Here is a 21,082-nt window from a genome sequence, read left to right as displayed (position 1 = left end):
TATGTAAACAAGTGGTCCGTCAGCACGAGGCAAAACAATACACGTGACAATATGTTGTCATGGCGATGTCGTATTGTTTACCTGACCCACGTTTTACCGGCTTTCTCTGGACTTCTGTGACTAAAATGACATCTGGTTTGTTACCGACGGCCGTCTGCCCGACTGCAGGTGAATGCAGCAGCAGTGTAACGCTCCATTCCTCCTCACTGCGTTACCACGGTGACTTTTCACAGACGCCACCTCCACCTGAGTCGACAGCTCCGGTGTCTCCGCTGAGTTTCCGTGGTTACCGTTACCGTCACGCTGCCACTGAACGTAAAAACATGGAGACACCACATGGCAGCCAGCACCGAGCTTACCCGCTCCATGGAGATATGAATGATATGAACGGCTAATTCAGAGCTGAAAGGAACACTTCACTTTGTTGATGGGGGGGTTACTGATTAATGAAAAACAGACTTTTGAACCAAATAATCGATTTTCGTGTATAGATAACAGGAGAAGTTAATCAATGTCCCTTTAAAGATGAAGCTAAGTGTAGCAACTCAACACTAACATCTCCACTGTACCGGCTCTGAAGCAGCCAACTACTTTATACACACACAAACACACACACACACACACACACACACACACTACAGCTTAACAATGTCAGTCTCTGTAGTGACAACACTGTGGCAGAGAGCGGTGGCGCCGCTGCAGAGAGACAGTGACTAATGATGGAGGAGGACCAATACAGACTGCTCTATTACAACACAGGAAGTCGTGTCGAGTACCGACACTACACAAGAAATAGCAGCTAATCACGACATCGTTCTTTAATGATTCATTCAATGATTATTAATTCATCGTTTAATAATTGCCTCTGTTAAAGTTTTATGTATTTATGAGTCAGGTGAAAATAGCTGCAGCACAGACGAGTAAGGTCATAAAAACAGAGAGTACATCAGTGCAAACAGAAACAGTGGATTAAGATAAAGTAACCTTTTCTCTGTACAGCTGATCTCAGGTCTGCTGTGACACCGGGTCTTAAAGAATGATGGTGCAGCCTGCTCAGGAAAGGTGTCAGTTTTATGTCGTAGTAACTTATAGTAGAAATCATGAGGAACTAACGCTTTAACACAAAAAAATAACTTCACTAAAATTAAAAAAATGTATGCAACTCTTGGTTGAGGCTGATGAGGCAGTTATTTATCCAGGGCTCTTTCATTAGAGGACCTCACTAAAGACTGAACTGAACACACACTATAATTTTCATAAAATTTAGGAGCTTCCTATCCATAAATACAACGTCCTTATTTATCGTTTCACACAGACACCGACTCGGGCCAGGGCCATCTTGTTTCTGGTTGTCAGTCTGTTCCTTTTTTGTGGACACTTTATCACAGTATTAACAGAATTTATTCAAATTTGGCAGAAAGATTCATTAGGATGCAAGGAAGAACTGATTAGTATTTGGTAGCTATAAGGGTAAAAGGTGAAGCACTCATGCACAAGTTGTGCCGTGCACATTCACCACGCTATGAAATAATCATGTATAATTATGTAACATTACAACACATGAATTAAATACTCAGAACTACTAGTGCTTTTGAAATCACTCCGCCCAGCAACCAAGTCTGGAATGTAGTTCTGGCTATGCATTTGCCTCGAAAACAACTCTGTCTCGTAATGTTACATTATTATTTCATAGCGTGGTGAATGTGCAGGTCACAACTTGTCCACCAGAGCATTTTGAAGTTGTTGGATTGTGTATTTGATGAGTTTTGAGGGACAGGACACCTGTACCATTCACCTCCATTGTGTTCACTGAGCAGCTCACGTTTCTGCCCCGCTGATCTCAAAACAACATGCACCGATAATTAAAGGTAATGAACCTACTCCAATGATAATAGGGATTATGTCAATAGGCGAATTTGCCAAAATGCCCTTTAATGTTCTCATACATGTCTACAAGTTTTTATTCATAAGGAAAATATAAGACTTTTATTCTGGAACAAGAAGAGTTTAGACAGGAACCTCCTGTATGTGAGAGTTGGGTCGAGGTGAGTGGAGGTGAGTCAGTTACCTGTGCATCCAGCTCCATGATGTGAGCCACCTTGTTCCAGCCGAAGCCCACGAAGCGCCGGTCGTACTCGGGGCTGTCCCTCCTCACCATGACGTAGGGCTCAAAGTCGGCCTCCCACTGCACCCTGTAGGGCGTGGTGGCCGTCCGCCACTTGGCGAAGTTAGTTGGAGCGTGGCCTTTAGTCCACACATGATACCTAGCAGGAGGAATAAGAAAAGCTTTTAGTCAAAGGGAGAGTTTGAACAGGGGTGTGATTTATAGTTTCTCACTTCCTAAATAGCACTTTGCTTACAAACTTTTATCTATATCAGAAGCTTTTTAAAAACATAGACTTCATTTAAAGTGTTTGTTTACCTCACGCTGCTGCTTTGTTGTCTCTGTTTCTGTCTGTGCCACTTTAACACCCACCAAGATAAAAGAGGTATTTACTGACTGCAAATTCTGGGCAGGCGGAGCAAAGCGAGTGTGACTGAGGGAAGTGTGACCTCCTGTACGAGCTGCGCTCATGAAAAAAATGAACAGCCGTTTTTTCCTCCAACCTTACAGAAAAAACATTACCAGCGTGGAGCTGAATCAAATCCACAGTGTGTGGTGTGAGTGGTCTGTGTGTGCACTGTCACACACCGTGATCAAAACACTGATAAAAACTATACTGCAGCTGCTGTGTATGATGACATATAGTCGCCCTCTTGGTTATTGACCCAACGTATATATGCAGTAAAGTACAGTGTAATAAATCTTAGTAAAGGGCTGGTTCACTCAACTAAATAAGCATAAATAACACATACAATCAATCAATCAATTAATTAATTCAACATTATTCCATCACCACAGCACGTTCCAATTATGGCAAAACATAAAATGACAAATAAACTGAATCTTGAATCTTGGTATTGAATGCTCTGAATATATGTTTTAACTTGAAATATTTCATGATTTTTTGTGAAATTTGTATAAACCAATGCTAAAAATACATAATTTTGCATTTTCCTTATATATTGATTTACTAAGACCAATTTTTGTACCACTGCTCATCGATCCGTTGGTTTTGCATTAATCCGCACACAACAGAAAATTGCAGTCACTTCCTGATTTGTGATTAATTCTCAACTTCAAAGCATGATGTGACGGTTTTACACTGTTTAAGACAGCGGTGGTAATAATCCTTTAACAGGATTAAGTCCTGGTCTTACCAGCAGTTTAAAAACGACAAAAAAATCTCAAGGAGGTAAAATTAATTTGCATAGAGTTCAAGTTTGGTAAACAGATTTGAGCTGTTGAGTGGTAACAAACTGTCTTGACAGCCCTGACCTTTTAGGGGATGAAGAGCGGGGAGCATACGTCAGTCCGACTGCCCACAAGTCCGACGGCTCATTTCTCCGACTACCCATTCTACAGTGTTAAGGTTAGGTTTAGGGTAAGGTTAAGGGTTAGGGCTACTTAAGTCGGAGAAGTGGGAGGTCGGACTTATGACGCAAAAATAAAGAAATGTATGGTCGGAGTCGGAGAAATGGGTGGTCGGAGAAATGGGTAGTCGGACAGACGTCATGCGCCCATGAAGAGCAACAGAGTTTACAGCACAGGAAGCCTCTGCAGCTTATTAGCTGTGCTGCGCCATTCGCTTGTATTTAACCTCTTTGACTAGAATATTAAACTCCACTGAGGAGCAGTGGTTCACACAGTTATGAGACTGGAGTCGACAGTGGAAAAGCTGCTTAGGAATAAACTCTATGAGCTTGTTCTGTTAGTGACTGAGCAAAAGCCACTGAGCTAACAGGCTTCTTTTCTTCTATTTAAGTTAGCATGCTAACCAGCTAGCTCAGTCATTTTCCGATACCGAGTCACTGTCGTATCCAGGACGTCCTGAAGTGGTGCTGCTCAGAGAGTGTATTACAACCTCTTGTGTATTCAGGGCCTGTCCCAATATGCACACTCGATCACACTTACACACTTGGACACTTGGGCGTGTGCGTTCATGGGCTTAGTGTCAGTGCGCAAGTGTGTCCCATTTCTCCAACAACAGAAAGTGCAGCGCGCTTGATTTGCACTTTACCCATACTTAAGGTAAGACCGCATCCAAGCGGGATTTGGCCAAGTATAAATCCCACAATGCACCACGGTGAAGTCCGCCATCACCGGGAGCCACACGCCACGTCTGGGAAATGCGATTGCATAATTTCAATAAAATTAAATTAACTTTCTATCTCATAATTATGACTTTTTAATGTCATATTTTATAGGCCTATTCATCATGCTCTGATCATGTTTTTATTTTATTTTTTTCATTTTTCTTGTTTGTTTTATTTACTTACGGAGTTGGGCTTACACATTTATAATTTGAATCTTGCGCATAGAGACACCTTTGGAGTAGATGAGACTGTGATCCAGCAGCACTGGTTATTAAAACTGTTGCAGTGCTGTGTGTGTGTGTGTGTGTGTGTGTGTGTGTGTGTGTGTGTGTCGTAGTTACTACTGTGCGCAATGGCACAGGCTGCACTTGTCAAGTATGTCCCGATTGCTTTTAAATATCCCCCCACACGCTTGGCCACTTAATCCATGCTTGCACACTATATGCAAATATACGTTCCGCCGGCAAAACGTCACCAAAGTGTGTGCGTAACCAAGCGCACTGAGCCAAGTGTGGAGAAATGGGACAGCCCCACAGACTTTTTAATAGACAGCTATTAAAGCAGCTAGGCCAAAACTGTTGCTGCAGTCAAATTCAAAATACTTTTTTTCGTTCGTTTCTTTTGTCAGTACGTTTTTGAGAGTCATAGCGAGATCTTTTAATGTTTATAATGTCAGACATAATCCACCATGCTTGTAGCTGCAGCTCAGTGGTAACTGGCAACCTGGACGCCTAAATGCCACTGACTTTGTGATTGGGCGATAGTGGTGGGTAGCGCAACAGGCCAAAACACTAAATCAAAACATAAAGATGATTTGCATGCTGCAAATAAAATTTTTAAAATGAGAATATTATGGCTGTACTATTGTTGTCAGTTACATCAGTATTTCAAATGAACATGATTTCATAGTCTCATACATTTCTTACATATAGCTCCTTTAATTCGTGGTTATTTAGTATTAGAAAAAAATACAAAAAGCACAATTAAAAAATAGTTCATGTTAGAGAAACCCAATAATTGTATTAGAGACGATGTTGTGATGGGATCAAACAACCAGGACGCTCGTCTACTGTACATCCTGACGTTCTGACTCATGAGCTCTCTGTAGTTATTGCTACATTATTTAGTAAGTTAGTTAGACTTGTCCTGGGGGGGGGATTCTTTTCCACATCACTGCACATGGGAGAAAGAACATCACAACCACTGTCACGTCAAGAAAAAAAAAAAACACAGTATCAGAATAAAGAACAGCGACATACAACAACAACAACAAAGAGAACAGCAGATCAGACAACAGGAATCATGTTTCCCTCAGCGAGACGTCTTATTCGAGGCTGCTGCAGCTGAGTGGAGGAGGCTTTTCTCCAAAGTGGGCCCTTCTGCGCTTTAGGGGCCTAATACCTCCGACCAGAGGGCAGTATGGTGAAGTGGCAGTTGAGTGGGAGTGAGTGATGTCCTATGGTAGCTGCAATGCGTCTGATGGGCCTATACATAACAGTTGAGCTCTGTGAGGCTGCAGCAGTCTTAGCTTGGATGATACTTTGCTACAGTAGTAAGAAGAGATGATGTCATGATGGCACAGTAATCAGACCGCATGAACTCAGCCTTCACTTTGATCTCCAACACACACCTGTAAACTTTTGCGACCGGTATAAAAACCTGCTTGACCCACACACACACACACACACACAAACACACACTGTCTGTCACAGCCGGCCATTGCTCATTTTCACAGCCTTGTCGAATGGAAACCTGAAAGTGTCTTGAACCTTGTTGGCAGCAGTGTTGTTTTTTGCAGGCATTTTAGATTTAGTCTTAGTCTTAGTCTTTTTGACGGAAATACTTATTAGTTTTATTCAATTTTAGTCATTTCTATATGTGATAGTTTTAAAAAAAAGAAAGAAAGAAAGAAAAAAAGTCTTTTAACAAATTAATTCAATAAAGGAATGGTTTTACACATAATGTTTCCACCCAACGGCAAATACTTTATGGTCTAAGGATTATGCATTAGCCTACACTGGTAACAGTAGTGCATTCAGTTTTTTTTTCTGCAGGATTATATTTCACTCCTCTCCAATGCTCCAACGCACCTGTTTTTTAAGTTTTTTCAGGTGTGCATCAGCCTCCACACTTTGACTGCAGGATTATATTTAAAATACGTCCATATATCTTCTCGTCGAGTGACGGCAGGTGTGTTGAGCAGAATGTGCACTGCATGCCAGGTGGTGGGCGTGCCGCGTGACCACACAAGGATGGGATGCAGCAGCGTTGCAGTCAGATACTTTTTGATTTTAATTGACAGATTACACGCACAATAAGCAGAAATGTCATGCATATTGAACATCTGACCACCCACCTGTCAGCGCTGCGGAGCGGCTGCACCGCGGCTGCACCGCGGTCACCGGAGCTGATCACTACCTGCACTCTGCCGCTCTCACAAGCACCGGGCGGCGGGCGCACCGCGGCTCGTCTCAGCAGCGGCCTTTCTAGTTTTTACGGAGCCGTTGCTAAATCGTGTGAAGCTTAGAGTAATGACAATCCACAATATGAAATTTAGACGCAATCGCAGCCCTGCCACTAACATTTACGTCCGTTCTCGTCTTGTCAACGAAAACTCACACACGTCTCGTCATGTTTTCGTCATCAGAGAGCCATGTTTATCTCGTCACCGTCTTGTTATCGTCATGAAAAAAAGGGACGTCAACGAAATATTTCGTCATCGTTAACGAAAACAACACTTGTTGGCAGCAGAGACAGGGAAGTAGTTTACCTGAAGGTGAAGAGTGTTCCCATGTCTAACTGTGAGAGCAGCTCCGCCTTGGATTTTGGGTAGGACAGGCGATATCGCAGCGTCTCGAAGGCTGGAACCACCAGAGCTTTCTTGCTGTTGGCCATGTCCAGCTGCACCACTGACTTCCTACAAACACACATGGATACAAAAGTTAAAAAAACCTCTACAGATGTCAAATATCGTGACAAACATGGCTGGACGTCATCCGATCCTCTTACCTGAGATACTCGTAGAGGCCGTACATGGGCAGGAAGTCGATGTCCGACAGAAACATGTAGGGCGTGTTGACCTGCCGCATGGCCACGTTGCGCAGCAGGTTGACCGGGTAGAACTGTCCCTCTTTGTAGACGATGTGATAACCTACGTTCCCGCGGCTCATCAGCACCTCGGAGCCCTGGGCGTAGCGCAGGAACTGCTGGGCCTCGGCGTCCGACAGGTACAGGGCCAGACTGATGGGGCCTTCCCAGTGCTTACAGATGGCCTCCAACATCTGGAGCCTAAAGAGGGGTTTGTGACATCACAAAAACATATCACGATTCTACTCTTATGCTGCGTTCAAGACAACGAGCTGAACGGCGTCGAACTCAGAAATTACAGGTCGGAAACTCGGGTATCATATCAGAGCTCCGACTTTCTGACTTGACGTCACGACAACATCAAAACATGGCGGCCCTCGTCTTAAACGGTTAGAATTTAGACATTTGAAGTTATTTGTTGAGGTTTAAATGCATATGTTTGTGTATTATTGCAGTAGCCTATATGAAATACGTTTATATTAAGCTGTGATTGTTGTATGGTGTGAAATTGTGGCCCTCGTATGTGATGGAAATAACGTTTAACAGTTATCAAGGCTATAACATTATATGTGCACTCATCTGCGGCGTCTCCTCTCCTCCAAAATAAACATCATTTACTGCTGCATTTATTTTTTGTATTCAGCTATGAGCCAATATGCCAAACTTCCTTCAGGTATCCGTGTTTTTTTTTCTTCCTGCAGTGTGAACGCAATGATGTTGGAAGTCGGAAATTTCCGAGTTGGGAATTCTGACCTCCGAATTGTTATGAACACAGCATTATATACTAATAGTTTGTTTTTTTTTGGATACCCAACTATTGTTGTAGTAAAACGGTCTTGAAACCACATTTTCAAGGTCTTGGTCTTGTCTCTGAATTGACTACATTTCTACTTGGTCTTGTCAGTCAAACTTGACTCTGGATTAGAGGTCTTCACGGGTCTATGAGGACCCAAGAAAACCCGATCCGACCCGATACCCGTACAGGTTCGGATCTTTATTTTAATGACATCACTTGGGTCGGGATCGGAACCTAATCAATTGCCTCGGCTATCGACCGGTGTGCAATAGCAACTCTTTGTAGAGAGAGCTCAGCTCAGCAGCAGCTGATTGTCGCCATCGAGTGTCATTAAAATGTTCCTGCAGTTTAAACAAATAAATATAAACATCACTCGCTCAATGAGACTACAAAACCTGTCGGAGACATTATACGTCATCGCCCGTGAAAAATCGAGACTGGCGACGTCAAAATTCATGCGACCGTGTAGTAGTCCGTTAAAGTCTAGTGCTAGCTGGGTATTTTGGGCTATCAGGTTTATCAGATCTGTGTGAATTAGTGGAGCCGTAACGGTATCGGATCACTCTCATAGCTTTACTCTCGGGCACGCAGGGACACGGGTCTGTAATGTCTCGGGCAAAAATGGGTCGGTATCATATCTTGTTTTTAATTATCGGGTTCCCATTGCTCGGAACAAAATGTAACAGTTCTATCGGGTTGGGACACGTCAATTTCGACCCGAGACGACCTCTACTCTGGATTTTTTCTCAAGACCAGTGAAGACCACAGCAAATGTCTCTCTGTCACTCGCTCACTTTGGCTTATGTAATGTAGTTCAATGACTTAAAGATAATTAAAATTGTTCTACAGAAGTATCTGCTTGTGTATCCATCTGAAAACTTGGTTGCACCAGTGTACACAGTGGGAGAGACTTTATCAGGTTCTGTGCTGTCTTCTTCTGTTCAATCCAAACTTTGATTCAACTAAATATAGAATAGATTTTATATAAAAATTATCTTTCATTTTTAGCTGAGGAATAATGTGAATATCAAGCCACTTGATTATTATGAGGACTGGCACAGAATACTGTAATGGTCTTGCATCGGTTTGGTCTCAGTCTCAGTCTTGGCACCCCCTGGTCTTGGTCTTGACTCGGTTTCAGGTTATGTGGTCTTGACTACAACACTATACCTAACAATACTCAATATCCCACACACTACTGTAGGCAAATGTTGTCTGTGCCTCGCTGTTTTCCTCCTCCCTTGTGTTCCCATCTCCCCGTCCGTCTGTAGCATGTAGCGCTGTGCTTCCCTCCCGTTGCCAATCCACCTACACGCCTGTTATCCATCCACTGATCAGGCTGCAGCTTCTACTCTCCGCCTCCACACTGTGGTCTTTGCCAGATCGTTGGCTACAGCGAGGCTTAAACTCAAGTTTTCCACAACCTTGTTTAACTTTGTGTATCATCCTCTGCTCACATCAGTCTGCTTTGTCCTGCCCTGGTATTGCAGTTCAATGCTCAGTAGCAGTACATAAACTATAGAATTTAAATTCCAAATAAGCTTCTGAATGCACACATTAAATAAAGCCTCTTAGATGTAACAAAAGCAGCAACAGTGTGGGGCCGACTCCTCAGATGTGCCCTGCTGCCTGCTGTTCACTCCTGTTGAAAGAGTGAGAGGTTTTGAAAGTGCTGAGCCCTGCCACTCGTTCCCACTGTGTTTTGCTTCGTTGAGACTTTAAAGGGATAGTTCACCCAAAATTGAAATTTCGACTAAGGGCTGGGAGAAGTTTCAGAGTTATCCATGGCTTTTCTGAGTTACAGGGGGTCTCGGCGTAGCAGTGCATATCCATATAACGGTTGCAAATGGATACCAACTGTCTTTGTAACAAAAAGACACACCAAAAAACATCCAAATAACTCCATGCTGCTCGTATGTAATGTCTGTCTTGTATTGAAGCCCCGAAATGCAAAATTGTCCCGAAACAAATTAAATAAGTCTATATTTCAAGCTTGTTTGTAGCGGAAGCTCCTCTTCCCAGTTCGTCCAAATTTGACGGACCGGGAAGAGGAGCTTCGAGAAACTTCTACTACAAAACAAGCTTGAAACACAGACTTACTTAATTTTTTTCGGGACAATTTCGCATTTCGGGGCTTCAATAGAAGACAGACATTACATACAATCAGCATGGAGGTATTTGGATGTTTTTTGGTGTGTCTTTTTGTTACGAAGACAGTTGGTATCCATTTGCAACCGTTATATGGACATGCACTGCTATGCCGAGACCCCCTGTAACTCGACATGAGGGTGAGTAGATAATGAGTGAAATTTCAATTTTGGGTGAACTATCCCTTTAAAAAGTGCGACATGTGGTACGCCACAACCATCACAAGTAGCCGTCGACGCACGCTGCTTTAATTGCTTTTTGTGAAGACGTGGAACAGTGAATTACTCAGCCTTGGACTTGATATGCAAATGGAGATATTTGTTTTATATTTGTTACATTAAAGAAATCTTGAGAGGCGCCGCCTTAGGGGGAGACTTGGGGGTTTTCTTTTGAAGAGCCCCCGGCTTTAGAATCAGTTTTTTGGTCGGGCCCGGCTCTGTTGGCCGTCGCTCACTCACTCTCAGCAGACATCTGAAGGAAAACAGTGGCGACGCTGCTGGAAGATTCATAGACGCCATTGTTCTCCCTCTGCACCGACTCAGGTGTAGTTAAGTGTTTCAGATTCTCAAGCTTCAGCACATTTGCTTTCTAAAACCAAACATTTGTCAATCTGTCTAAATCTGCAATGCGTCTCACTACAGTAACCCTACAGTTGATTTAGTATTCTGTCTGAAGGTGAGGCTGCCTTATTTGCTCAGTGTCTGACACTGTTTTGGATCTGGAATGCCGGTATTTTCCCTCCGCAGAGCCACCGTGGGCCTCATTAAAATAAGACAAAGTCTAAAGCCAGCCAGCAGCCCCGGGAGACAGCTGTTTATTATACATACTCCACAATAATATATTGCTCAGCGGAAAGACACGGTAAACTGACAATATTAAAAAAAGTTCTGGAGTCAGATTTGTCTTGAGGGTGATTTAAAACACCTTAAATCAAAAGGAGCGTTGCCTTCAGGGATGACTGTACACAACTCTCTGACAGTGTAGTCGATGAATATACAGCTTCTTGTGGAAGGTTTACATTGTGTGACAAGGTGCAGGTGCCTGTGGGCTGTCTATAATGAAAGCTGTTCATCCTCAAAGGAACAAATACACCACCAACTAGTTGATTTCAAGCTGAAGGGGGGAGTCACCAAAATTAGTGGAGATCATCCTCAACCGTGTCGAAAATGTGACTGAAAAAAGACATTTTGTGTTGATTTGGCGTTTTAAAGTGAGGAACATTAGAGTCTTCAGAGATCAGCAGTAAGGAAACTGTAGTTTACTTCAATAAAGTAGGAGTGAAACGGTCCCCAATGGGAAATCAACACAAATGACACCAAACTTACAGAATTGCATTTAAATTACCAAGTCAAGATATAAAAACATCTTTTTCTTTCATTGCTTTAGTATCAGCAGGAATCTCTCTCCACTCCTACTTTTAACAACTGCTGAGACCCGAGGCTTACTACACTGGCAGAGTATGGCTCACGGTCTTGATGGTGGAAAAGCTCCATGCCTTCTGGCTTTATTCTTTGACTTCGCAATCCTTAAGCCGCAGATAACTCAGAGAGAGCAAACAGAGGACTCACAGGCTGGTAATATTGACTATTTGTTCAGTTTCAAACTGTTCGGTTTGGACTCTGACAAAAAAAATCTTGAATTAATTCTGCTGGCAATCTCAAAGTCAGGTATCATCTTTACCGCTGGAGGGAGAAAAAACAGAAGGAACTGTTTGAGCTTTTTCAATGTGATTTTACAACAGGTGCTTCAGTTGGAGAACTTGAGAGCCAGTAAGAGACGAGAGACTTTCAATGACCCTTGTGATTTTCAAATTTGCATTGTCTACCAATGACAATGTGCACGGCGGCGAGGTTGGGAGGTTAAACGTGATCCACCGAGGCGGTGAACCAGTGGACGAGTTCATGGAATTACCGCACTCAGTGGATAAGCTGGCGAAGGCTTAGGAAATTGACACTGTGCTGCTGCTTGTGTGTGAAATTCAACTTTGGTGACCTCTGGCCAACAGCAAACCACCCGTCACATCACTGTGGAGCCTTCAGTGACTAAAAGTGGAGCCGGCTCTGATACCGAGCTGTGTGCAGTGTTGAAAAGTGACAATGAACCTTTAGTCAAGGACTGTATTTATCATTCATCTACTTTACTTTAGCATTTCCATTAGAATTCAGATGAAGATGTCACATTTAAAATATTACCTTGTGAAAATACTGCTCGCATGGTTTCATTTAGATCAAGGTGCCAAGAGAGGTAAAATTATACGTTTCACAAAAAGTAAAAAGTTATTTTTTTAAATTTATTCTTCTATTAATCAACTCACTAACCTTCAGATTTGCCCTAAACAATAACTAAATTAAACTAAGTAAAAGCGAATGAAGCTTTAAATCACCTGAATAAAAGGGCCTGATGTAATTTTATCTAAATTAGAAGTAGGATCAAATACAATCTGAGTTAAAATATGACACACAAATCATTGAATAATTTTTGTCTATACTGAAACATCAAACATTCAAAGTGGATAGTGAGCCCCTCATCTTACTGCATCAACGAACGCTACCTGGATGTAATTAAAGCTTGGATTGGAGATCTGGGTTTAAGGAAGTCTGACTTAGAATAAAAATAGACAGTTTTAGTTTGTATTCACAGGAAAACATTGTGTCCCAAAAACCCAGAATGATTAAGAGCTGAGTTACGGAGCCGCCTCAAAGAGTTTAGATCCTCATCGGTCCACCGTCGGACAAACTGTCTATAAAATGTAAATGATCTGGTTGTGTGTCTGCTCTCCTCAGCGCTGGGCTTCCAGCTGAGATGATGCAGAATGATCAGTGAGGTTAAAGATCTGCAGAGTAGCAGCGAGGGATTGAACTGGGCCATAATGATCCAGAATGGTGTTCAGACACCTTTGATTAATAAGTAAATAAATCTAAGTGCTGAGACAGACAAGCACACACACACAAAGTTTTAGTCCTTGATCACTGCAGAAGAAACGAAGAGAACAACATAAAAAACTGAGAGTTATTTAAATTCATGAGGGTGTTATAAAGATCAGATACAGAGCGGAGCTGATCCTGCAGATACTTATAGAATATCTAACACTAATATTAGGACTTTGAATTCAGGACTTGAAATGAGGTATTTATAGATTGTTATGTTGCTACTTTTACACAACTTAAGGATGTGAGTACTTTGTGTCACTATTTATCTTTATATCCACAGTCATACAGTTTTATAACAACCCTGCTTAGAGAGTTTTGCACTCAGTTGTTGATCTTGATAGTTTGCCGATGGATAAACGGTTCTAGCAGCAAAATACACAATTCAGAAGTTTCTTCAGACTTCTCTCTGCAGCCACGCCTCCAGAACAAAGGAACGCATAATGCTTGTTCTGTTCTGCCATAACGGTGCTGCAACTGTCTTGTTAAATTTAGCGAGCCAGCATAAGCTCTGGCTCTGGCGTCGTCTTTTCCGTATCTTAAATTGTTGTGGACTGTGTGCGTTCCCCTCTTTGTGCACTATTCGCACACATGCTCAGAGGGCGGAGGGAGGGGCAGATGGCAGTTTGATAGACGCATCACCATCCAATGAATTTGTTCGCTGTGCTCAAAATGATTGGATGATGTTTTTACAGGACTGTCCGTTCCACAGGTGGCTGGTTGCAATCGGGGTGTGATGAGGATTTCAGTAAAAAATACAATACAGTTAAAAAAACGCTCCAGAAAAAGATATCCTCCACTATCTTAGGAATTAATTTACCAAAATCCCAAATAAAAAGCGCTAAACTGCATGTTCATGGTAAAATTTTACATGTTTGGTTGTCGTATGCAGGTGGCCTGATAAAATGACAACACATGCAAACAGCATTATCTAAATGAAGGTTTGGATGTTGTAATCATGATTTCATTGTGCATATGTCTCCTCCTTGTTATTAACTGCAGCTGTTGTGTGTAATGCTGGGCTGATGAGCACCTCCTTTTCAAACAAACTAAATACAGACGGAGTCACAATCACTGCAATTCACTTCCAGATTTAGTAAATCACACTGCGTGTGCTAAATCAAACTACCTGCATTTTCTCCTCCTAATATTTTGCCCATCTGGGCAGAGACGCCCCATGTTGCATATTCATTAGGGCTGAGGTACTGCAGCCCAATCCTCAGTTGTTTGCAGGTGATATCATGTTTGTACACGTATTTATACACGCAAACCTTAAAGAGGAACTATGCAGGATTTTTAGCTGAACTACTGTATATTGCTACATTTTTACCTTGATTAAACAGCTTCAGTTTTTGTGATGGTTAAATAAAACTAAATAAAACTTGTAACTTGTTACAGGGAGAATGGAGGCTCTCTGCCTTCCACCTAGTGTTTCTTGGCCGAAAACCAACCTAAGATCAGAGTCTTCGACCCGGTGTCCCAGCTCTTATCTCAGCACCACCGCAACACAAACGTGCCCCGTAACCCGTAATCTCTTGTTTATGACAGATTAAACTACACAAATATACAAGTCGTAAGATCTAATGCATTACAATTTTCAGATATTGTGTTCCTAAAACAATGGAAATCATTTTCTGAGTAAAAAACAAGAACCTTCCAGTTTGTATTCTTCAGTTATTTAAATTAAGAAAAGGAAACTATAATTTAAGAGGGTTATTGATTTTTGAAATGTGTAATGTGAGAACTAATATAAAATACAAATGTGTTTCAGTCTTGGGAGTTAAAATGTGGAATAAGCTCAGTGATGAGTTGAAGACATGTAGTTCTTTGTTGAGTTTTAAGAAAGCCTTGAAATGTAAAATAATGAAAAATTATAAAATACAGTAATGATTACTTTCATCTTACTATTTTGGACTGTTGACATTCTCGGTAATTTAATTTCAGAGAGTATAAAGGATAGGCAAATATAAGCCTTGGGCTTCAGCCTATTACCCAGGGGGCAAAGCAAAAAAACGGACACGGAGCGTTGTAAAAGGTTTGACACCAGAAATTATCTCTAGGAACTTGAAGGATTAAAACCTGGGTGGACAACCCGGTCAACTAGCTGCTGGAAAGCTACAGGGGGCTAAAACCCCTTTCTGGGGTCATTTTGCTGGTGAAATGATGTAAATGCAAATATTTAGGTACTACAATGGCATAAATAGTCATACAACTATAAAATTTGGCAGAGAGTATCTTGACACATAGGGGGAGGCATGAAAAAAAGATTCTGGGGTTTGCTGCAACTCAATTTTAAGATATCTCCCTCAACATCCCAAAAAAGACAAAAAAAAGTACTGTTCGTCTGACAAATTCTCATGAAAATTATTATTTTTCAACACCTTATGGAGAATATCTATGCTTAACATGTATATAGAAAATTTCCTTAATTCATAAGCTTCCATTTGAGTCCCAGATAGCCTTTCTATCTCAAAAGCTCCACTTGCTGTGGACAACGGTCTTCTCTATCTATCTGTTCACTTTGGGGAGACCAGAAATAGAATGGTTTCTGATCATGCCAGTTAACATGGAGTTTTTCACAATAGGTGTTGCATTGTTTGGAGACAGCCTGTAGCTTTCCAGTAGCTAGTAGAAAGGCTATCTTGGACTCAAATGGAAGCTCATGAATTAAGGAAATTTTCTATATACATGTTAAGCATAGATATTCTCCATAAAGTGCTGAAAAATAATAATTTTCATGAGAATTTGTCAGGCGAACAGTACTTTTTTTGGTCTTTTTTGAGATGTTGAGGGAGATATCTTAAAATTGAGTTGCAGCAAACCCCAGAATCTTTTTTTCCTGCCTCCCCCTATGTGTCAAGATACTCTCTGCCAAATTTTATAGTTGTATGACTATTTATGCCATTGTAGTACCTAAATATTTGCATTTACATCATTTCACCAGCAAAATGACCCCAGAAAGGGGTTTTAGCCCCCTGTAGCTTTCCAGCAGCTAGTTGACCGGGTTGTCCACCCAGGTTTTAATCCTTCAAGTTCGTAGATATCATTTCTGGTGTCAAACCTTTTACAACGCTCCGTGTCCGTTTTTCAAAAAACTGGGATTTTGCCCCCTGGGTATATTCCCTTTTCGGTCACTGTATGATATTTTCTTTTTTTGTGTGTGTATGGTTGCACTTGTGTATAATATGTGCTGGCTAAATTGTTCACACAAAATGGTTGATTTTGATATTGGTGTTGTATGACCGAAATAAACAAATTTCATTCATTCATTCATTCATACAAAAGCGCCTGGACTTGCATAGTTCCCCTTTAAGTGGATCAGGCCAATCAAGTATGCTGATCTGGTTGAAACCGAGTCGTAGTCTGCGTCTCCAAGAATCATCATCAGAAAATGTGTTCCTCTCTCTGATGTGACAGCACTTAAGCTGTAGAAATCTGAGAGGTCCACAGAGCACTGGTGAAAGTAATGAAGAACATAAAACAAGCAGTTTTCTGTGTGTGTATCTGTTTACACTCAAACTAATGTTTCACACCAGCTCCGGTTCAAACGTCTGCTGGGAAAAGCCTGAGTCATTCCAACAAATCAAAACCTGTTATGAGAGAGAGAGGCCGAAGAGAGAGCGAGGTAGCCGATACATATCACTATACTGCATATATGGACCTTTTAGATTTGGGAAGAATTGGGGATGTTCAAATAAACACAATACTCACTGCAAAAAATTGCTTATAATCCCCCCTGCTCACTGGTAACAATGAAACAAAACAGCAGAATTAGCATATAAATAGCGGAGTGACGACGGCAGATTGATGTCTGATGGTAAAATCCCGGGATTTACTGTGGATCTTCCCAACTAGCATAATGCTCTTTATTAAATCTGACAGTGGGGAGTCTCGAATCCACTAAAAGCTCAACATTGTATGGCTCATCAGATAGTGTAGATCTGTCAATATGCCCCATTGTGTCCCAGCATGGTGTGAGCAGAGCGCTGACAGCCATTCTGCTTCATCGTTTGTAAATGACCCCCATCACATGAAATATAAACCTGATTAGTTGCCCGTGTACACTAAGCCAGGATTCCCCGCAGGATTTCATGCGTGTGTGTGTGTGTGTGTGTGTGTTTGTGTGGAGGAGATGGTAGTCAAGGGAAGTGTGTGAGGATGCAGAGAAAACACTCAAGATGGTGAAAGCAGCACGACGCCGAACAAATCTGGCTTGTATTTGGGAATAAAGATTTCAAAAGTTCTCCTTGACGCTGTTTTCTTTTCTTTTCTTTTTTTTTGTAACTAGTTGAGCAGTCACCTTTGAAGATGGTGGAAGTATTTGTGTCATGAATAATAGAACAGAGTTGCAGATTTCAGAGAAGTGACTGCTATCAGAAGTTCTTTCTTATCCGCTGTAAATTCCCATTTCAGAGTTTTCCTTTCAACGACATCCGTCCTTGCGTGTTCCCGAAGCACTCAAACGCACCGTCTCATGGAAAATTGAATCGTGCCACAGAATCCTGTTACTGCTGTCGCTTTTAATTATTTCTACTTTTGTTTCTTTTTTCTGTTAGTTTGAAATTGTTGACGACTCTAAACACAACACCCCCTTTGTTGCTATGGAGACGAAGCCAGCAAGAGGTACGTATCTGAACTTGAATATTTTATCATTACAATTGTGAATAGCAGACGCTGACTCATTCTAATGTGACCCAGACAGCGGATTTGTTAATCTGTAGCTGTTTAAACAACTGAATTTTAAGCTCTGTGATTGGACGGTTCTTGTCGCAGGTGACATTCTCCTCCTGTTTATCTCTCGCTGTACGTTTGGCGTTTTATCAAGAATCACAAATACCACACACAGCTGTCCCTCTCTTGGACTGATAACTTAATCGAGATTGTTTCATGTTCATCTAAGCCTCAGAACTCTGGTTTCCTTTCACCTCACATTATCTACAGCGAGGTTTAAAAGTCTTTCCTTTCACTAGAAGTGAGGAAATAAAATAAATATATGGAGCTTTTATTTAATTCTTGAGCACTTGATGGCAAAAATAATTACAGCTTCTACACAATCTGCACAACTCTGCCAGAGCTTCATAAAAAGGGTCTTTCAGAGAGATCTCCATTTGCATGTAAGTGGGCATTAATAAATGTAAGAACAGACCGTCCTGTGAGCAGTGTGAGTGAAGAACCGTACCTGTCCATAGAGAGCTGGGCGACCAGAGTGACGTCAGTGTTGTCGGAGCTGGGTTCGTACTCGTAGTGGAGGAAGTAGAGGTGCGTTCGGTGGACGGTGAAGCGCTCCCGGCGGAACTCGTAGCAGGGGTCGTCTTCGTCCAGCTCTGACAGAGTCTTCTGGAGCTGCAGACACAGGGGAGGGGCAGGCACAGTGAGGATGCTGCTGCTGGTTGGACTATTCTGCACTAAGCTAAAACAAAAACAGTATCAATCACCTAACACATAGAAAACAAAACGATTGTTGTTACATCCAACACCTTCAACCATGTGGCACTTCACCACCTCTACAGCTCCATAGATGTAGTTTATTTGATTTTGTGCACAAATTGTTACAGTCAGGCATCAATCAACAATCAATCAACATTGGCAGAGTAAAGGTTTCCTGATCGTAAGGTCATGGGTTCGATTCCTGCCTCTGTCATGTCTTTGCATGTCGCATCACCACTTGCACTCTTTGTGCAGTGGCTTTCAGCATTCACACGTATTTCCTTCAGGAAATGCATTTTCTAGTTCAAACTTAATTCACAAATGTTACATAGATCGAAAAGATGTAGGCTGAAGTTATTCAGCTACTAGGGCTGTAGCCGATATCCGAGTACTCGAGTACTCGCTCGGCTTGGGCGGCATCCGAGTACCATTTCACCTACTCGGATACAACCCCCCCCCCCGGCGGGGGCGCTCTGATGCCGTCACTGCGCGGATACTCGGACACACACCGCTCCGCCCCCGCTCCTCGGGCTCACTGCAGCGCACTGGTTGCTAGAACTTTAATTTAAATTAGCCTCTGTCCTGACTTTTTTTGGAATGAGCTGCAGGCATCAATACCTGTGTGTACCTTTATGTTTTAAACAAATAGAATTCAATTTGTCATTAAAAACACTGAACATTTTTTCTTTGTCCCTTTGCCTGTTAAATAAATGTTCAAGATTTAAGTTTGTATTGCATTTTGAGAAAGTTTCACAACTTTCAAATGGAAATGTTCTTTTTTTATTCTTTCTGAAGTGATGACAGATTTCTTTCACCTGTCACAATCTCTCCTTTAATAAAACAAATTGTGTATTTGTAATGTTTTACAGTATGTTTGTGAATATATAGAATGAAATACTATATAATCACTGTGTTGGTTGTGCTGGTTGTGCTAGAGTGGAGGTTGAATGTTCAGGGCTTCTCTCTGTCTCAGTCTGCCACTGCCAAAGACCCAGGACTCTAATCCTACATAAGTCAATTTGGCACCAAGCTGTTACAATGTTATGCAAATAAAATGTAGTTTTCCAATTAATTTTCCCTGATTAGCCCTTGTCAACTTTTTCTGATGGATTGCCACACAAACACAGCCATACAGGATTTGTCGGGGGGGCCTTTTGCACAGCGTTTGCAAACTGTAAAAGTGATATGTTGACGGAGGCACACACATCAGCCGGTGTTGAATGGATGTCAGCGTTCTGTTCTCAGGTCCGTCCGAGTTGATTTAAATTCAGGCGGAGATGAGCTGGAGGAAGCGCGGTCGGGTGGCGCTGTGGGTGGAAAGCGGTTGAGGGGCTGTCAGCGGAGGACTCGGTGTGTGGCGTCGCTCTGCCTGCTACAGTGATTAGTGGAGCTGCAGTGAGTGGATGGGCTGCAGTGGCACCGTGGCCTGAAGGAGCCCTGGTCTGCAATGTGCTGCTGGAGCCAATCCCTCAGTGACTTCATTAGTCTAATCATCACTTTAATGGGATTTAAATCACTGCTCAAACTCTGAAAAATTGAGTGAGCAAACTATTTCCTGAGTTAAGGACACATTAGAATTGACTGTTGGCAAAAAAAAGAAAGAAAGTCTGGCATACCGTGATGGAAAATTATAATGTGATTAAGTGACCACGGAGCTGACACTTAAATCATTTTATAGCTCGCTGAGGCTGGACCTGGAGAAACCAAACTCCTGACCGCCGTGACCTTCAGCAGGTCAGAGGCTGAGGAAGTGCAGAGAACGGATACGACACCAACAGTGTTTATACCAGGCCCATTCCAATGGTGGTCAGGGCTGCAACCTCAGAATGGCCGAGGCTGCAGTCCCGTAAAAAGAAAAACGCAAGACTTTAAACTCAGAATTCTGAGAAAAAAGTCAGATTTCTGAGTTTAAAGTCAGAACTCACTTTTTCTTCCACAGCGGCCCTAATCCTCTTCCGTAGGTATGACCAAAATGTTGATTTAATTTATTAGGGAAGCAAGTTATTACTTTTATTGGGTACTATTTTGTGTTTTTATGCACTTTGAGGTGTGCCTGAGTCTAGATATGATGAAAATGTTAAATTCTATTTTAAAAAGTGGAGTTAAAGGGATTGTAGCATTTTTTTAAAAAGTGGGGTTGTATGATCTACAAATAGCCCCTAAGTACTTTAATTGCAGTAGAAGACTCTCTACACTCCTCCCGTTAGCAACACCAGCCCATAGCCCTGCCCAGAGATTTACAACATACAGTGTAAGCCCTTATAGGCTGGGCGCCTTAATTGGTGCACGACACGTTAATAAATATAAATTCATTCATTCATTCATACAGTGTTGTGAACAGACCCAAAGAAACGGCCTATTTTCGCAGCCTAAAAGAGGTTTTACCTGAAAAAAAAAAACACAGTTTCATATTTTTTATTTATTTATTTCCATATATTATAGCGAACAATGAAACCGTGTATTTTTTTTTTCAGGTAAAACCTCTTTTAGGCCGTGAAAA

General features: G+C 41.8%; 2 protein-coding genes across 2 annotated transcripts in view; both read right to left on the bottom strand.

Annotated features, from left to right (window-relative positions):
* Nucleotides 1–4,347, bottom strand: part of ldhba (lactate dehydrogenase Ba) — a 194,205-nt gene extending 189,858 nt beyond the window's left edge. The window contains exon 1 of the mRNA XM_085769403.1: nt 4,340–4,347. The gene's annotated coding sequence lies outside the window, so the exon portion shown is untranslated. The remainder of the gene's footprint in view (nt 1–4,339) is intronic.
* The window catches only part of large1 (LARGE xylosyl- and glucuronyltransferase 1), a 144,250-nt gene that overhangs the window by 1,634 nt on the left and 121,534 nt on the right, over nt 1–21,082 (bottom strand). The window contains exons 11-14 of the mRNA XM_085769398.1: nt 18,335–18,498; nt 7,207–7,485; nt 6,968–7,114; nt 2,069–2,264 (exon numbers count right to left, since the gene is read on the bottom strand). Of these exons, the coding sequence (XP_085625524.1) occupies nt 2,069–2,264; nt 6,968–7,114; nt 7,207–7,485; nt 18,335–18,498 (786 nt within the window). The remainder of the gene's footprint in view (nt 1–2,068; nt 2,265–6,967; nt 7,115–7,206; nt 7,486–18,334; nt 18,499–21,082) is intronic.

This window comes from Trachurus japonicus, chromosome 23 (genome assembly GCF_045865225.1).
Source record: "Trachurus japonicus isolate A0001 chromosome 23, Traja_1.0".
Taxonomy (NCBI): domain Eukaryota; kingdom Metazoa; phylum Chordata; class Actinopteri; order Carangiformes; family Carangidae; genus Trachurus; species Trachurus japonicus.
This window is presented reverse-complemented; position numbering and strand designations above follow the sequence as displayed.